This window comes from Mollisia scopiformis (genome assembly GCF_001500285.1).
Source record: "Mollisia scopiformis unplaced genomic scaffold LY89scaffold_7, whole genome shotgun sequence".
Classification (NCBI taxonomy): Eukaryota; Fungi; Ascomycota; class Leotiomycetes; order Helotiales; family Mollisiaceae; genus Mollisia; species Mollisia scopiformis.
Genome location: NW_017263587.1, coordinates 1461105 through 1477564, shown reverse-complemented (window position 1 = coordinate 1477564; position 16460 = coordinate 1461105). Strand labels below are relative to the sequence as shown.

Genomic DNA, 16460 nt, shown 5'->3' with positions numbered 1-16460 from the left:
TCTAAGATTTTCAGGAGACCTGGACACAGTTCCTTCACTAGACCTTCCACTTGGCGCCAAAAAATATATTTGGTCATGTACGACCAAGAACTTCCATGTCTTCCCATGGCAAGCAGACGAGAGATCGTCGAGCACTTCTGGGGTATTGGCGCCGACGCAAATGTGCGAAAGAAACTTTTTGACGACGACTCATATTTCGAGTATTTCGAGCAGCAGTGTCGAATCGCTCGTCAACATGACCATCCCGAAAACCGAGTATGCACGCAAAGCAACATTTTCGACATTGTATGGCAATTCAAATCTGGAGTGGATCGCGAAACAATCAAAACGAATCTCTCTTCTAAGGTTGATGGGATTGGCGAGAACTCCAGTTTCGCCGTGAATTATGCCATAGACTTAACAGTCAGACTTTGGCTTATGGTCCATATCGGAGACGTGCAACGAGGCATCACAGGACAAACAGCGCTTTTGTGGCGTGGAGGCTCTTTGAAAGACTGTGTCGCCGGGCATTTTCAACATCAGCGTATTTTGACAGACTTGGTGAGATTTGAAAGAGTATTCAATGCCTGCAATATCGATCGGGTGGCGAACGTGACCATTCGATGGACACCGAATCTGGTTGACCATTTGAAATTCATCGAAGACGGAAAGAAGCCAATCCTAAATATTTTCCATCACGCTGCATTTCTCAATTACCACCGAGAAAGGTAAGTTGGGAATGACACACTCGATGTGGGCAAGATGCTAACAGCTTCGTAGCGACTTCTTTCCTTCCGGGTTCATCGACGAGACGATTCGAACTCTCGCTCTGCTTCTTCCAGCTCATGACTCGGACTCAAGAAAGTGGTTCAGAAAACAGCAAGCAAAGCTGCCGCTCGATCCTGGAGCAGTCAGGTGCGGCCAACTCAAGTTAGAAGAGCGACAAATTAACCACTTTAATTTCTGGCATGACCGACTTGTTATTTTGAAGCAGTACTTTGACGATTCCAAGCCGCGGACGATCAAACAGTGGTACTACGACGACAGGCATCGTGTTTCGTGGTTTTGGGTTGCAATTCTTCTAGTAGTTTGCACATTGCTGTTTGGTTTTATTCAATGCGTCGAAGGAGGTTGGCAAATATGGAAAGCGTACCATCCGTGATGTTACTTTAGATGAGCAAGGAAAGTACTGTACCTGGTTGATGCTTTTGCGACCAAGAAGTTTCCCTGGGTTGCTGTTGCCGCACCAATTAGGTAACTATTGCAGAAACGATATTAATATCACGCCTGGGGTGTGAATATTCTACTTCTCGTCACGTGAATAGCCTGCTAGTTCTAAATCTTGACCAGTAAAACCACACCCCAGTTTTCGTCTACATACACCTCTCAACCGACCACCTCATTTCCCCAGACTTGGTTTGTGATTCTCGAGCAGTAGAACCCCGTCTGTACTTCCGTCGAGTTTCCCTTCTTCAAATCATGACAAGATAAATCGACCATGGCCCTCAACAGACCTCGGTTTGAGTTCGTCCGACATCTGCACGTCGGGTCGCTGACCTGCAGCAGGGTGAACTGGACCTGCGTCATGATGATTCCTTGTCGTCGAGATACCCCGCAGCCCAATCTAAATTTTCCCCAGCGAATCCATAACGCCGGATTGTTTGCTGAGCGGGGTCAAAGTTACCTTCCCAGTGGGAGAATTGGACGAGTCTCATTCAGTGAGAAGGGCCGACGGAATAATTTAGTCCCCGTCCGGGAGGAGCCAAGGTTAGTGCGGCTCCCAGACATGAGGTGAAGTATATCCAGCAGACTTTCCCTGCTTTTTGATGTACTCTGCTCGATTTGTTTACTTGGTATGCGCAAGGGCATTGCTCTGTCTTAGCGTAATGAACTTCTATACTGTTTTTGCCTTCTGCATATGGGCGGTGGGAGTGGCACAGGCGCAAGTGCAATGGCCACTCCATAACGATAATCTTACGACTGTTGTAGAGTGGTAATAAATTTCCCTAGGCCCAGATGTCCAATGATCTAATTTGTGTCAGGGATCACTACAGCTATATTATCAATGGCCAACGACTTTTCATCTGGTCAGGGGAGGTTTGTCTCCCGAGGTTTTGATTCTAAGAAATGGTCCTGATATTTGCATCAGATGCATTACTGGAGAGCTCCTGTGCCAGAGATGTGGATAGATATCCTCCAAAAAGTCAAAGCAGCCGGGTATGATTACTTTCATGACCACACGGCTTGTGGCTGACGATGGTCTACAGCTTCAATACCGTGAGCTTCTACGGGAATTGGGGTAGGTTGCTCTTCAAGACTTCACACATCACAGATCTTCTGACACTCCTCAGGATACCACAGTGCCAAAAATGGCTCCCTTGATTTTGATTCTGGTGCACATAATTTCACCAAGCTATTCGAACTCACTAAACAGATCGGCCTCTACGTCTTATTTCGCCCTGGGCCTTATGTGAACGCAGAAGCTACTGCAGGGGGTTTCCCAGGATGGGTCACAACTGGAGCTTACGGATCTCTGCGGAACAACGACACGAGATACACTGATGCTTGGACACCATATTTTCAAAAAATTTCACAAGTCGTTTCTCAGCATCAGGTGACGAACGGAGGCAGCGTCTTCATTTATCAGATCGAAAACGAGTATGGTGATCAATGGGAGAATGTAGCCGCGAAAGTTCCTGACCCAGAAGCTATTCAGTACATGGAGTTGCTCGAGAAATGCGCAAGGGATGCGGGTATCAATGTTCCTTTAACTCACAACAACCCAAACATGAACACCAAATCTTGGTCAAAAGACTACGACACTGTTGGGGCAGGAGGTGATGTTGATATCTATGGCTTGGATCATTATCCATCTTGTTGGTCCTGCAATACCGCCGAATGTACTGGGACGAATGGCAACGTACCGGAGTTCACAGTCTACGAGTACTTCACAAATTTTCTTCAAGTCTCTCCTACTCAGCCGTCTTTCTTGGCAGAATTTCAGGGCGGATCATATAATCCTTGGGGAGGCCCAGAAGGAGGTTGTGTAAATACTACTGGCCCTGACTGGGTTAATGTGTTCTACAGACACAATGTCGGTCAGAAGGTCACTGCAATGAACGTGTATATGTTATTTGGGGGAACAAGCTGGTATGTGTATTCACTACAGGGAAATACAATGCTGAAGATTGCAGGGGTGGACTACCAATGCCGACTGTAGCAACAAGTTACGATTACAGCGCACCAATCAGTATGGTGTTCTTGTCAGGACCAGAGCTTGACGCTAACATTCTTAGGCGAGTCCAGAGCCATTGGCGACAAATACCACGAAACAAAACTCTTTGCGCAGTTCCTCAGAGTAGCTAGAGACTTGACTAAAGTTGACCTGATCAATAATGGAACTGGATACGCTTCTACTCCAGAGATCTTCACGAACGAGCTTCGCAATCCGGATACGAATGCAAGATTTTATGTCACAATCCACACTTCATCACCATCGACGAACCTCACAGCATTCCAGCTCAAGATCTCGACGTCATCGGGCAATTTCACGATTCCACAATACAATCAACTCGTGCTAAATGGACGGGAATCGAAGATTATTGTCACAGACTTCACAGTTGGCAAGGAGAAGCTGGTCTACTCGACTGCTGAAATTATGACTGTTTCCACACAGGACGAGAAACCTCTGGTCTTTCTCTGGCTTCCAGAGGGAGAAGATGGAGAGTTTATTCTGACCGGTGTCCAATCTGCAACCGTTCTTAAAGACGATGGATGTGCCAACTTGAAGACAACTCAGCGCAATGGGGGCCTCGTCGTCTCTTACACCCAGGCCACAGGAACTTGTGTTTTGAAATTCGATAATGGTTATAGATTTGCGCTGCTTGATAGATCAACGGCTTATTATACTTGGGTGCCATCAACATCAGCGGATCCATACACTCCCGAAAATTCAACAGGTGGATCCTCCCCACATGAGAATGAGACGGCGTGCTGACATTAAGTAGTGGTCGTTCAAGGACCATACCTCGTCCGCTCCGCAAGCAACTCCGAGAGCGCTCTCGAGCTTACGGGAGACATTTCTAACATGACAGAGCTCGAAGTCTATGCCCCCTCTTCCGTATCTCACATTACTTTTAATGGCGAGAACATTCAAGTCTCGAGGACATCACATGGAAGCCTAGTTGGCAAGCTCAATGAGTGCGCGGAGACTACTGCATCAATCCAGGCTAAGCTGCCCGCTCTCGCCAGCTGGAAAGTCAACGACGGCCTGCCCGAACGTATGGCTGAATACGATGATTCAAAATGGACGAGTGAGTGCTGGCCAGTCATCATGTGCTCCCTATCATCAGCTGACATTATATAGTCGCGAATCACAGCAGCACACCCAACCCTTCTCCTCCGGCCACATACCCTGTACTATATGCAGATGAATATGGTAAATCTCTTCGACTCCGGCTCTAGCTTCACATAGCTGACAATAATAGGATACCATACTGGTAACCTTCTCTGGCGCGGAAGATTTCCAGGCTCGACTGCAACGGGCGTCCACTTGGAAGTGATAGGAGGGACATCAAGGTAACCACACATTCCCATTAACCCGCTGTCCAGGCTCACATATATCAGCGGATGGTCAGCATATTTGAACGGTATCTACATTGGCTCATGGCTCGGCTCAACATCGGTAACGAAAGGCTCCTTGAGCCTGTCATTCTCAAATGCTACCATAAACTCCGCCACCGAAAACGTGCTCCTGGTAATCCAGGACCACATGGGTAAAGACGAAACAAGTGGCGCAGTCAATCCTCGTGGGATCTACAATGCTACTCTCCTCGGCAATTCTGGCCTAAATTTTACATCCTGGAAACTAGCCGGTAATGCGGGTGGAGAGTCAAATATCGACCCTATTCGCGGAGTTTATGCCGAAGGAGGATTGCATGGTGAGAGGATGGGCTGGCATTTACCAGGATTCGATGACAGCGCTTGGAACTCCTCAACTCCGGAGACGGGATTGACCAAAGCTGGGGCGAAATGGTATCGAACTGTTGTACCCCTGGACATTCCCAGAGGTGTGGATGTAAGCCTCGGGTTTTTATTGGGAAGTCCGACGGAGGAGAAGGTTAGAGCGCAATTGTATGTCAATGGGTATATGTTTGGCAAATACGTGCCCTATATTGGGAATCAGGTTGTTTTTCCTGGTAAGTGTTCCCATCATACGATTCGACATTATGTCTTGAAAGAAGAATGCGTGCTAATTCGAGAAAAGTCTTCCCCGGGATCCTCGATTATCACGGACAAAATACAATCGCACTGAGTATCTGGGCTCAAGATGCTGCTGGAGGAAGTGTGTCTGTTGATTGGACGGTGCTGAACGTGGTACAATCGAGCTTCGATCCTGGATTCGAAGCATCGTATCTGAGACCCGGCTGGAGCGACAGATCAGCATATTACTAAATAAAATGTCCTGGTAGGCCAATTGATTATAGTACGGGGCGGACTGATTCCACAACACTCTCTGAAAATTCTTTGCTCGAGCGTATGTTATTGCAAAGCCCCACGTTCTCTTTCTCAAAACCCCCTAGTGGGGCCTCGCTTCTCGCTTAGAGCCAGAAGGGGCATGCGATACCGTCTCCAGTTAATTACTTTATAGTTAATTATCATTTTTGAGCTTATTCCATCATCTGAACAGTTCAGATCTGCCGAAATGACGGACCTGGAAGTATAATATGTAAGGATAATATTATCATGTCTCGTGCTCGTCTATATTAGATGACCAGGGAAAGAGCCTAGCAAAAACGATTAACCGAAACGCGGGGAGTACCGAGCCTGAATCTTTTTTATATCCGATTGTATATTGACTTGCCACTTTGTCCCTGTTCCCCGCATTTTTGGTTAGTCGCGCCCTATCTTCTGGGAATGGTTGTACTATCAATCCCAGAGCTAGAAATTTGACATTTGGTTGTGGATATGTGGGGAGCTCAGATAAAGAGGCTCACTCCCACAACCTCTACAGAGTGTTGTCGGGTTCAAGCACATCTTCGCTCACAGTGAGGTCAATTTCAAGATGAAGACATCAAGTTTCTTCAGTGGTGTGATCGGGGCTGCATTTTGCAGTGAGTTGGCCCCTGGTTCTCAAGAAATTTCTAACAAAAAAGTAGGTTTCCGAGCCATTGTAGCCCAAGATTTTGCCACGCACGGGATTTACACAGAACCCAACACGAACATCACTTTCTTCGTCAGTTCAGAAGCCAATGGCACGATAACAGGAGATGGCGAATTTTCTACCGTTTCCTGGGGAGGCTTTACCTTCGGCATGGCACTACCACCAACTGCAGGGAAAGTGGACACTCATGAGTATATTGGTCTCATTGTAAGTACTCTCAAGACGACAAATAAGAAGAGATCATAACTGAACTTGTCTAGATTGGTTCTACTCCCACTGGAAAAGGAGGCTGGACTGGTATTGTTCACGGCGATTCCCAGTCAGCCGCAATGCCAAATCATCTTATGCTTCTCGCATGGCCAACTGGGGTCGATAATCAAATTGCCACATCTTTCCGCTATGCTCCGTAGGTATTCTCGTGCATTCGGAATTTGAGAATGTAGCTTATATACTTCTGCAGCGCCTACCAACCACCTACAGCCTACAAAGGAAGTGCAAACCTCACGCAAATCTATTCCAGCGTCAATGCATCGAATTGGGTTCTTATTTACCGATGCCAGAATTGCTTCATCTTTGATGATCCATCACAAACGTCTTTCAATACATCAACGAGTAAAGCAGCACAGTTTATGCAAGGGTGGGCTCAGTCTTTTGTCGCACCGGTTGATCCAAAGAATCCTCAATCGAACTTTGACCAGCACAACAATGGAATGGGCGAATTTGCTATTCAGGTTGCTTCTGCTACCCACGTTTCGTACTCTGCGTGGGCCACCAAGACTGTAAGTATATCACATTCCCAACTCTGACCCCAAATGTCATTTGCATCACCTTACATACTTGTAACAATCAATTGAGCTCTCACTACTCCTCATTTCTCCATTTATGAGGCATCCGCAATCATGTCAACGCTAAATCTCTCTAGGCCACAGGAGTAATCGCAACCGGAACTGCTACCGCCACTGCAACCTTCACACCCATCCCAGTCCCAACTCAGACCACCTATGATTACATCGTAGTCGGTGCCGGAGCAGGAGGCATCCCCATGGCCGACAAGCTCTCCGCAGCCGGAAAATCAGTCCTGCTCATCGAAAAGGGAGTTGCATCGTCAGCACGATGGGGCGGAACCATCCGATCCGAAAGCCATTGGATGGATGGTCAGAATCTGACCTGGTTCGATATCCCAGGAGAGTGTAACAGGATCTGGAACGGTGGCACTGCTGGAGTTGCGTGCACTGATATCGATCAGATGGCTGGTTGTATTCTGGGAGGTGGAACTGCGGTGAATGCTGGTCTTTGGTGGAAGCCGAATCCGTCGGATTGGGATGTTAATTTCCCTGCTGGGTGGAAGTCATCGGATATGGCTGCGGCAACGTCAAGGGTATTCTCACGTATTCCTGGAACAGATCATCCTTCAAGTAAGCCACTACCTCTTTTCTAAGTTGCTGTGCTCGGCTTTCCATTTCACATTCATGATTTCGAGCTTGTCCTTCTAAAAGCATTGTGATGCTAATATCTTGCAGTGGACGGCGTTCGATACCTACAAGATGGCTTCAACATAATTACCGGCGGCCTCGAAGCCGCAAACTGGACCAGCGTTACAGCAAACGACCATCCAGCATCGAAAAATCGCACGTTTTGCCACCCACCCCACATGTTCTCTCACGGCGAGCGAGGAGGCCCTATGGCCACTTACCTTGTATCAGCCATGAATCGCAGGAACTTCCACCTATGGCTCAACACCAGCGTCGAGAAGATCAATCGCGTGGGAGGCCATGCTAATAGCTTGAATGTCATTCCCACAAATGATGGCGGCCGTCTGGGAACAGTGAGCTTGACACCGGGTACTGGGCGTCTTGTTCTGTCCGCTGGAACGTTCGGGACACCAAAGCTGCTATTTAGAAGTGGTATCGGACCAGCAGATCAGCTGCAGGTTGTCCAAGGGAGCGTGGAAGGAGCGGCAATGATCAATCAGACGGAATGGATTCACCTTCCAGTCGGTTATAATTTGAACGATCATCTGAATACAGATACAGTCGTGTCTCACCCCAATGTCAGGTAAGTCTCGTGTCTCTTCAAATGCCGTAGGGTGCTTGACGAGAATGGTGTACTGACTTCGAAACCAGTTACTACGACTGGCCAGCATCGTGGCTCACACCGATCGAAGCAGACAAAGAGAACTACTTCGTCAACCGCAGCGGACCACTTGCCCAAGCCGCACCAAATATCGGTCCCATCATGTGGGAAGAGATCAAAGGGCCCGACGGAATCGTCCGTCACATGCAATGGCAAGCCCGAGTCGAAGGCTCGAACGGCATCCCCAACGGCAACTCGATGACTCTCTCCCTCTACCTTGGAAGAGGCGAAGTTTCAAGAGGGAGAATTGCAATCCAGAAGGGCTTGAATATGATTGTTGATACCATCCCCTATGGTGATCCGAATGATCTTGCGACGGTGGGCATGGCGATTGATAATATGGTCAATAACCTCAAGACTATTCCTAACATCACTTGTAAGTATCTCTCTTCCCATCTCAATCTCCTTTCGAATAAGGATAATCACTAACTCTCCTTCTTTCCCAGGGAACCTCCCACCACCAGGCATGTCCGGCGCCGACTACCTCAAGACCATCCCACTCACCTACGCCAACGTCGGCGCCCGCCGCGCAAACCACTGGATGGGCACCTCCAAAATGGGCACCGACTCGGGACTCGTCGGCAACGGCACCGCAGTCGTAGACACCAACTGCAAGGTGTACGGCACCGACAACATCTTCGTTTCCGATGGATCGATCTTCCCGGGTCAGGTTACTACCAATCCCAGCGCGCTTATCGTCACGGCTGCTGAACACGCGTCGTATTTGATTCTGGCTTTACCAGTTACGCAGGGTGGTGGTCATCATAATGGAGGACGCTCGGATTGAAAGGAGGTGTAACACGGTACTGTACATGCATAAGGATATCTTTTCAGTATGTAGATAGGCCGAAGTAAGATGTCCACAATTCTTGGATATGTTCATGAGCAAATGAAATGAAACGAATATTGAAGAATCATCTAATTACCCATCTATTTATGAGCTCCTTCTTAACCCCCTCTTTACCCCCCTCTTTCCACCTCTCACTCTTACATCTCGACCTCTCTTCAATTGGAAGTTTGAGAAAAAAAACCGATCGGAACTACTAAGCGACTCACAAAATAATATTTAACCTTCTCCTAGATTCCCAAATACAGAAGCGCTCCTTTTCGTCAAATAGTCTCTTGATACAGCCGTCCAGAATATGATTAATGAGCTGCCGAATTCTGTTCGTGATTCAAAGAGAGACATTTGCAAATTATGAATATCAGGGCCTATCTTGTAATTCTTGAAATTCATGGCCGTGTTCATAAGTATATGAAGAAAGTAACTCGAAAATGTTACAGTGCTCCGCAATTCGCGCGAATCGCGCGAAATGCGCTACAGTACACGCGCAATACGCGAGAAGTTCGAATCCGACGGCCTTGGGTTTGCCTGGAAACCTGTGCACACATTACATAGTCAAACTGTGAAAGCATTCAAACAGGAAATCTTCAAGTTATAGTTTCAAGTGGCCTAAAATTCCATCTCCAGCTTACTTCCAAATAGTTTTCATTAAGTTTTGCTCTGATATTCATGTAGATCAAGAGTCTTGAACTAGTATTATATCTTACAATAAATGGCAAACAGCATTTGATGCTTAGCTCAGATGTTTGCACGCCTTGTTCCTATCTCTTGCGCTCCATCCTTTGCTCGACGTCTCGCCTTTGCCCTCGGTCGCTTGTCCATCTAACGATTTGGCGTGACGATCGAGATGGTAGCCTGAGTCGACTTCTTGGAGACCTTGACGGGTCTCGAGCATCAAATCTTGCTTGCTGCTTGGTGTTTATGCAGCTGGACGCAGTGCCATGGATTTAAGTCTGCTGTTGAGAATGTATCTCCATAACAGGAATATCTCTTCGAGACCTGCTATGCGTAGGATAGTCCTCGACACCATCATCGTCCCGATAGCTGATGTTCCACCACAGCTTGGTCTTTTGAATCTTGATAGTCGATGTCCAAACTCCATCTCATCCTCAGACATTACTCCACTTATGCTCGTAAACGCTGTCCGCATCCTGCTCCTCGACCGTAAATTGCGTCGTCTTCACAATCGCATTCACATTCCCTCCCATAACATCATCGATGTCCGCGCCCTCACTTACCGTAAAAACCTCCACGTCAGCACCACCCTTGACTTCCACTTCCGCGCCCCTGACATTATCTCCCCTCCAGTTGAAAGTCTCCATGCCATGCCCTATATCCATTTCTTCATCTATGCTCTCCATGTTTTTCGATGTATTCGGTGTAAGAATCTTTTTGACCCGACGAGAGTAGGATGATCTTCTGGAATCCGAGACGGTGCTATTTCTTAGCCCTGAGTTTGAACCAGAATCGTAGGGATAAGGATTCGGCGGCAGTACTCGAGGTTCGGAGCGAAGGAAGTTCGGGAAGCAGCGGCGGACCAAGGGGAAGAGATCTGGGATGCAGCCTGTGACAAGCGCAAGGTCTGTCTCGATCTGGGAGATGGTGGAACGGATGCTGAAGTTTATGTCTTTATTTGGATTGGGTTGGTATCCGCTGTAAAGTATCTGGAATCGCGCTGCGCCCACTGCTGTAACACTGTGGAAAGTCAGCCAGCTACAACTGGAGCTCAGGAGGTAGATTGAAAGTTCATGCTCACCTTAAGCCCATGCATAGAACGATCAGTACCACAACCTTCTTCTTTGGGGTGAGTTGAAGATCATAGACCATATATATTGGGATCAGTAACATCAAGAGATCTGTGAAGATGCTCAATCCAGAGGTTATCAACAGGAAGTACTCCAAATTAAAACATTCACCTCCAGTAACATACACTCCATTCTTGAATCCCGTTGGCCATGGTATCCTGTTTGGAAGTAGTCCTGGTTGGTTCGCGCCAACCGCATTCTAAACTGGTAGTCAGTACCCTCGCGAAGGATATAAAGAAGATGATCGCAATCGCAACTTGAATGAAGGAAGGGATACATTCGTATTTAGGGGGATCGGAGGCATCAAGGATAATGAACCGCGAGTCATGGGGAGAATATGCATAGGAAGGGAGATGTACCTGTGCAGCAAGATCCATGGCGGGCCTATCCCAATTGTATCGGATCGGTAAACATTGTAGCAAATCCGCCACAGTAGTTCCGAACGCATGGCCAAACACTACAAAGAGCAGAACATAGCATCCCATCCGCACCCCCTTTTTCGTGCCTCCGAGACGTAGATACAATAATATCATGGAGGCTTTGACCAAGCCCAAGACTGGGTTGTAGAAGAGGGTGTTGACAAAAGAAACCAGACTGTATTCTCTATAATTATATGGCATCTTTTCGGCGTCGACGAGCTTGTAACCGAAGTGAGCCAATTGTGTGACTGTTACATTATTAGTCGCTGATACCTGAGAATTGTGTAGGTCCCCTCTGCTTCAAGGTTTCGCGGGACTCTTTTACCTTTGTACATGGTAACTGTTTCACCGACTGACAGCGCCTATGAAGTTAGTTTTGGGCGGCAGGTTGAGCTTGCCAGAACACCTACCCACGCAATGAGCATACATATGTCACCTGTGAAAAGATTAGGACACAGTCTCCAAGAAGAGCAGGCATGATTCCATACTCCACATCATTAAACCTCTCCACGACTCCGCCCTGATCGAGATGAATCGCGAAGCAAGCCGACCCAAGCAGAATATTGAGGCAAAGATTTCAAAAACAACTATGATGGCGAGCGACGCCGTATGCAGTTGTGAGACCATGATGACTTCCCATGAGTTGAGTCGGATATGGACATGCGAAAATTGCAACTGCCCGATGTGGAAGCGACAACGAAGACGCTCAGCAGCGGACCTCAAAGTTTAACATAATGATCTCTTGGCAAACTTCCAGAAGTTGAAACCCGTGAAAGGAAGTAAAGTTTAGTTTGAGTTTGCGGGACTATGACTTAATGCGGAGAAAAGGGTGGCAGAAGAGGGAATGACCAGTGCCACGGAAAATATTATATGCTATATTATGAAGACCAGAGGCTGGATTGCTGCAAGATTCAAGCTAAGAACAGAATCCGGGGAAAGCTTTGACATAGTCTGGGCCATATTGATTAGGCATGATCACTTGATTGGTAAATTTGATACTGCATACCAGAACTGCACCCTGGAAACGCTCGGTACCACGAAAACCGCTAATTACCCAATCTGCCACTGGCTAGAAGCTCCCCGAAAAGGGGGCACTATACCTTGTTTTGGACGCAGTCGTCTGACTTGGAATTTTGCCTGTAGGACCAGGGAGCAATAGACGAGCCGTCCCAGTGTCACACCAGTCCAGGTTGCAGGATGCCTCGAGCCAACGACGACGGTGGATGAGATCTGCTTTGCCGGCCCGTTCCTGGATTGCGGGGCATGAAACTGCACTTCGTTGATAGCATTGGACGAACAATCATTCTAGTTGACTCAAGTATCGCATGAATCATCTGGGTTTGAATCTGTATTATGCCCGCTAATGCAAGGCGTCCTTGCATCGCGGAGGTGGTTTCTCCTGGTCTGTATATCATGATGCGGTGTCGACGTTTGGCTTCGTTTCTCGGCAGTTGACCTGAGTTCCGGTGCGTATTAGGCTGAAAGAAGATACAGCGTGATCGGACAAAGAACCGTAAACAGCTTTCGGATTGAAGCTCGAGGGATTTGATTGGAGTTCACCGGTGGCTCAACGAATTTCTGGTAGTGACGCAACTTGCGCACGATATCCTCCTAATCTATCTTCGTCCACGGACCTTGTGTGCCACGACACCCTCAATCGTTCCGATTCTAGATATCTCTATTATCGGTATGGAAGATCCATAAGGTTTTGATAAGCCATAACCTCACGATAGCGTGTTTCGCCTCCTCATGGCTTCGATTGTTGATGGCCAAGAAAATAGTGCTCCGTGTTGCTGGTGGAGGTGGCAGAGACTCGAGAGGTTGCAGTCAAAGACGCTCCTTTCCTCTTCCTTTCTAAGGATACTTTGTCCGTAAGTCATACTGCAGTCTGTCCTGCTTTGAATTTGATGACGATAGCGATGGCCACGGCGATTACATTTGCTGGTAATGGCAATATTTTTGCGGAGTATTTGGGTTGCAGGCTCGCAGGGTAGGACAATAGAAGGTCTCTAGCGTCTCGCTTGCGACCCCGTTCTCCCCTCCTCTAGCATCCGAAAAAGTGGCCGATTTTGGCGAGAGACGCAAAATTCAACAAAATTGCAATGACCGTCCACAGTTTCTAAACAAAGGGACCAATTTTTTTTGATCACTGAATAGATAATCTATTTTAATAGTAAAGAGGAAGTTTTTATGAGTTTTTTGATATTCTGGTGCTGTGGGTAGAGAGATTGGGACTTTAGATTTTGGTGTGCTCGTGTGCCAAAATCTGCCACTTTTTCAGGTGCTGTGGAGCCCTCCTCTGTACTTCCTCGAATCGAGGTCGAAAGCTCGTATCCAACAGCGAGGGAGCAGAGCTTTTCTGAAAGCGATACTTGAGATTTTCTTCAATAATTCATCGATGCGATTGTTAACCCTCCACCTCCCCTTTTCTGTCTTTTCTATTTGTTTGCTTCACTGGAGTTCTCGACCATTCCTCTCAAGATGGAAAACTTTCTTCAGAACTAACTCAACCCTGACCCATAAGACTAGATTCAAATGCTTTAAAGTCATTTCATAAGGACAGACAATGAGCTTTTTATTGCACACCGCACTCCAAAAGGCTACAGAAAAAAGACTTTGGCAAGTGCTTGACCAGCTTCTAGAGTCAGGGCATCAGCAGAGAACCCAAGTAAAGTTTTTTCTTGCAAGTTGCATGCAGTAAGTTTTCACGTTTGCCATGCTTGTCTCAAACATCCATTCGCCCAACAGTACGTATCTTGACAGGGAACCATTGAATATCTCGTTATGCCTTTTGAGAGCCAGAATAGTCTTCCATTTGAATAGCTTCGATCTAATACTTTGATCAATGCAAATCCTCTTCAAATTACTTCCAAAGAGAACGACAAGCACCTAGAGAGGGGTACATTTCTACTGAAATAGAGATCTCTGCTTGACTTCACATCCCACTTAGACATGAACAGCATCACATTCTCTTCTTCCTGCGTATTGGTATTCAAAATCCGAAATAGGCATAGCACTCGTTCCATGCTTTTCACCATCGGATGATCTGTATCATGAAGATCCAGTCCGAAATTGAGATTCCTTGCTCTCAACCAGACATCATCCAGTTCCCTCGTCTGTTCATTCGCAGGTGCAGATGCCACAGTCAAAGCTTCACGTCCTACTTAGGAAACAAAGCTTCATTAGCTTCAATGTTCGATAATCATTTTCAGTGAAACTACAATACTCGTATAATCATCTCATTTTCAGATCGACAACTTTGTCAAAGCCATAAGTATTGCCAAGAAGCACGCAACGCAAATAGACAAGTAAGCCTCACACTTCCCCCTATATCGAAGTGGCTTCACACCAATATATTGCCAAACAACCCGAGAGAAAGCCATTACCTCAAAGCCACCCGTCTCATAGTTAACTTAAGCCCCTAAGTTTCAGCTGAATCGTCACTTGAGCGAGAAATTTAGATCTTCCAACTTCTCCTATTCCTCTGACCTGAGCAACGAACCCGCATCCGCATTCCCATTCACCAGAACCAGCGATCGTCGACATCCATCCAAGACTCGAAACCCCCAAAATAAACCCACCCACAAAAGAACCAATAAAACCCCAAACACGGCACGAAAACCCCACCCAATAAGAACCCGTCCATCCACAAAGCACCGATTCGGCCATACTCTCAGCTCCAGCCAATCTCCAGCCCCAACTTTCCTTCCTTCCTTCTGCCGTCCCGGACGGCGCCATGCAGCACCAGCACTCAATCACCCAGAATATCAGCACGCCCGTCACATATCCAGCCAACCGAGCCGAGCCTCGTCGAGCAGCCCGAGTCTCGCTGCAAAGCCACAGACCCCGCATCCGCTGCCGTGTCCGAATCTCCAATCAGCAGCCGTGCATCTACACCAAAGACAGGAACGGGCTGGTCTGCTGCAGAATCTAGATTATGAGCCTCACTGCAAGTCCCTCGATATCCGACGAATGGATCGTGCCCGTCTAAGCCAGCCGGCGATCACGGACGGGTTGTGCTGCATCCGCAGACGACTGCAGGATCTGGAATTCGGGGTCTCACGCCACTATGCATGTACGTACGTACCCTTTCCATCTCGAAACAGTGTATCGTTGCGTCCAATGATGAAATTCCCTTCCCACAAGGATCTTGAACGTCGATTAAAGCCACTCAGAGACTTTGCTCCAGCAAGCCTGCTGGGGAAATGGGTACCTCCACATCCGCGAACACTAGTCCGCAACTCCCTCTACCTACCTCAAAAGATCCAAATTCCTTATCCAGGAAACGAAACATCACCACGCTCTCGATTCCGCTATCGAGCGTGGCAACCTAGCACCATACGAGCTCAGCATGCCGTCCTGCCGATCTCCCTTCGGAGAATGGTTCGAGGCATCTGTATAAAAATCTGCACGTCAGATTGTTTACTTCTGTCGACCTCAAAAAACACAAAACTCCTTATTCAGAGAACGAGACGACAAACCCCGAAATTGACAATAGCAACGTAGCACGACACCAGCTCAGCATGCCATCCCGCCGATCTGCCCGAGGAGAGTAGCTCTGAGCCGTCTGCAAGTAAGACTTCTTCTCCTGATCACAACATGACAATATCTCACCTCGGCACCAGAGCCTCACCCCACGCTCCAATCCCTCAATCGCCATGGCTCGCGCGCGAATCTCGTAATGTGAGATCTATTTATGTTGTGATGGACTGTATGTAGATGTGAGACTGTAGATCAACGGATAGATATGCAAGCAAGCAAGGAAGCAAGCAACCAACGGGACGCTTTACCCCGCTCCCTTCTTCAACTGTGCCTAGCCTTCCTTACTAACTAGTAATGATCGAGAGAGTGAGCGGATAAATCGCCTAGACCTACCTGAAGAGAAGGTCGATCTTCGGTATTTGAGCATCATGCATTATCTCTCCAGCACGTGGCATTCAGCTAGCTCACTTCCAACCACCATCAACATCTCAACCTCCTTCCTCCCAATACTTGCCATCCAAGACATCTTCTATCAATCAAGCCTCAATCTTTCCCTTCCACTTATCTGACATGCATGTGAAAAACGTACGTAGTCATCCATCCATCCGCGCTCCTCTCAGGCATCTCGGAGATAG

The 16460-nt window shown here is 47.5% G+C and overlaps 5 protein-coding genes across 5 annotated transcripts; 3 read left to right on the top strand and 2 right to left on the bottom strand.

Moving 5' to 3' along the window:
- The first annotated feature begins 4 nt into the window (after positions 1-4).
- On the top strand, positions 5-1206 carry LY89DRAFT_682955 (uncharacterized protein). The gene is made up of 2 exons (XM_018214609.1): positions 5-707; positions 760-1206. Exons 1-2 carry the CDS (start codon positions 76-78, stop codon positions 1139-1141), a joined length of 1014 nt encoding a protein of 337 aa, XP_018074529.1. The 5' UTR covers positions 5-75; the 3' UTR covers positions 1142-1206.
- A 214-nt stretch (positions 1207-1420) lies between these two features.
- On the top strand, positions 1421-5472 carry LY89DRAFT_682954 (uncharacterized protein). The gene is made up of 12 exons (XM_018214608.1): positions 1421-1972; positions 2022-2076; positions 2129-2196; positions 2247-2278; positions 2331-3129; positions 3174-3229; positions 3276-3938; positions 3987-4292; positions 4346-4417; positions 4467-4557; positions 4606-5177; positions 5246-5472. The coding sequence occupies exons 1-12, from the start codon at positions 1866-1868 to the stop codon at positions 5431-5433; spliced, it is 3009 nt and encodes a 1002-aa protein (XP_018074528.1). The 5' UTR covers positions 1421-1865; the 3' UTR covers positions 5434-5472.
- Positions 5473-6043: 571 nt separating this feature from the next.
- LY89DRAFT_780009 (putative cellobiose dehydrogenase) lies at positions 6044-9087 on the top strand (the record flags this gene model as incomplete). The annotated part of the gene is made up of 8 exons (XM_018222349.1): positions 6044-6092; positions 6138-6349; positions 6403-6548; positions 6603-6921; positions 7065-7557; positions 7663-8197; positions 8266-8651; positions 8722-9087. 8 exons carry the CDS (start codon positions 6044-6046, stop codon positions 9060-9062), a joined length of 2481 nt encoding a protein of 826 aa, XP_018074527.1. The 3' UTR covers positions 9063-9087.
- A 1141-nt stretch (positions 9088-10228) lies between these two features.
- Positions 10229-11970, bottom strand: LY89DRAFT_780008 (uncharacterized protein; the record flags this gene model as incomplete). Its single annotated transcript, XM_018222348.1, has 6 exons — positions 10229-10814; positions 10876-11123; positions 11284-11591; positions 11669-11705; positions 11754-11779; positions 11832-11970. 6 exons carry the CDS (start codon positions 11968-11970, stop codon positions 10229-10231), a joined length of 1344 nt encoding a protein of 447 aa, XP_018074526.1.
- A 2640-nt stretch (positions 11971-14610) lies between these two features.
- LY89DRAFT_682952 (uncharacterized protein) lies at positions 14611-15313 on the bottom strand. The gene has a single exon (XM_018214607.1). It carries the CDS (start codon positions 15079-15081, stop codon positions 14752-14754), a length of 330 nt encoding a protein of 109 aa, XP_018074525.1. The 5' UTR covers positions 15082-15313; the 3' UTR covers positions 14611-14751.
- Between the last annotated feature and the right edge of the window lie 1147 nt (positions 15314-16460).

Excerpts from the sequence above, each read along its gene's own strand:
- LY89DRAFT_682955 (XM_018214609.1), top strand. The coding sequence starts at position 76 with ATGTACGACCAAGAACTTCCATGTCTTCCCATGGCAAGCAGACGAGAG. Across the intron at positions 708-759 it reads CTCAATTACCACCGAGAAAG|CGACTTCTTTCCTTCCGGGT; the intron begins GTAAGTTGGGAA and ends ACAGCTTCGTAG.
- LY89DRAFT_682954 (XM_018214608.1), top strand. The coding sequence starts at position 1,866 with ATGAACTTCTATACTGTTTTTGCCTTCTGCATATGGGCGGTGGGAGTG. Across the intron at positions 3,130-3,173 it reads TTATTTGGGGGAACAAGCTG|GGGTGGACTACCAATGCCGA; the intron begins GTATGTGTATTC and ends TGAAGATTGCAG. Across the intron at positions 4,558-4,605 it reads GTGATAGGAGGGACATCAAG|CGGATGGTCAGCATATTTGA; the intron begins GTAACCACACAT and ends CACATATATCAG.
- LY89DRAFT_682952 (XM_018214607.1), bottom strand. The coding sequence starts at position 15,081 with ATGGCGCCGTCCGGGACGGCAGAAGGAAGGAAGGAAAGTTGGGGCTGG.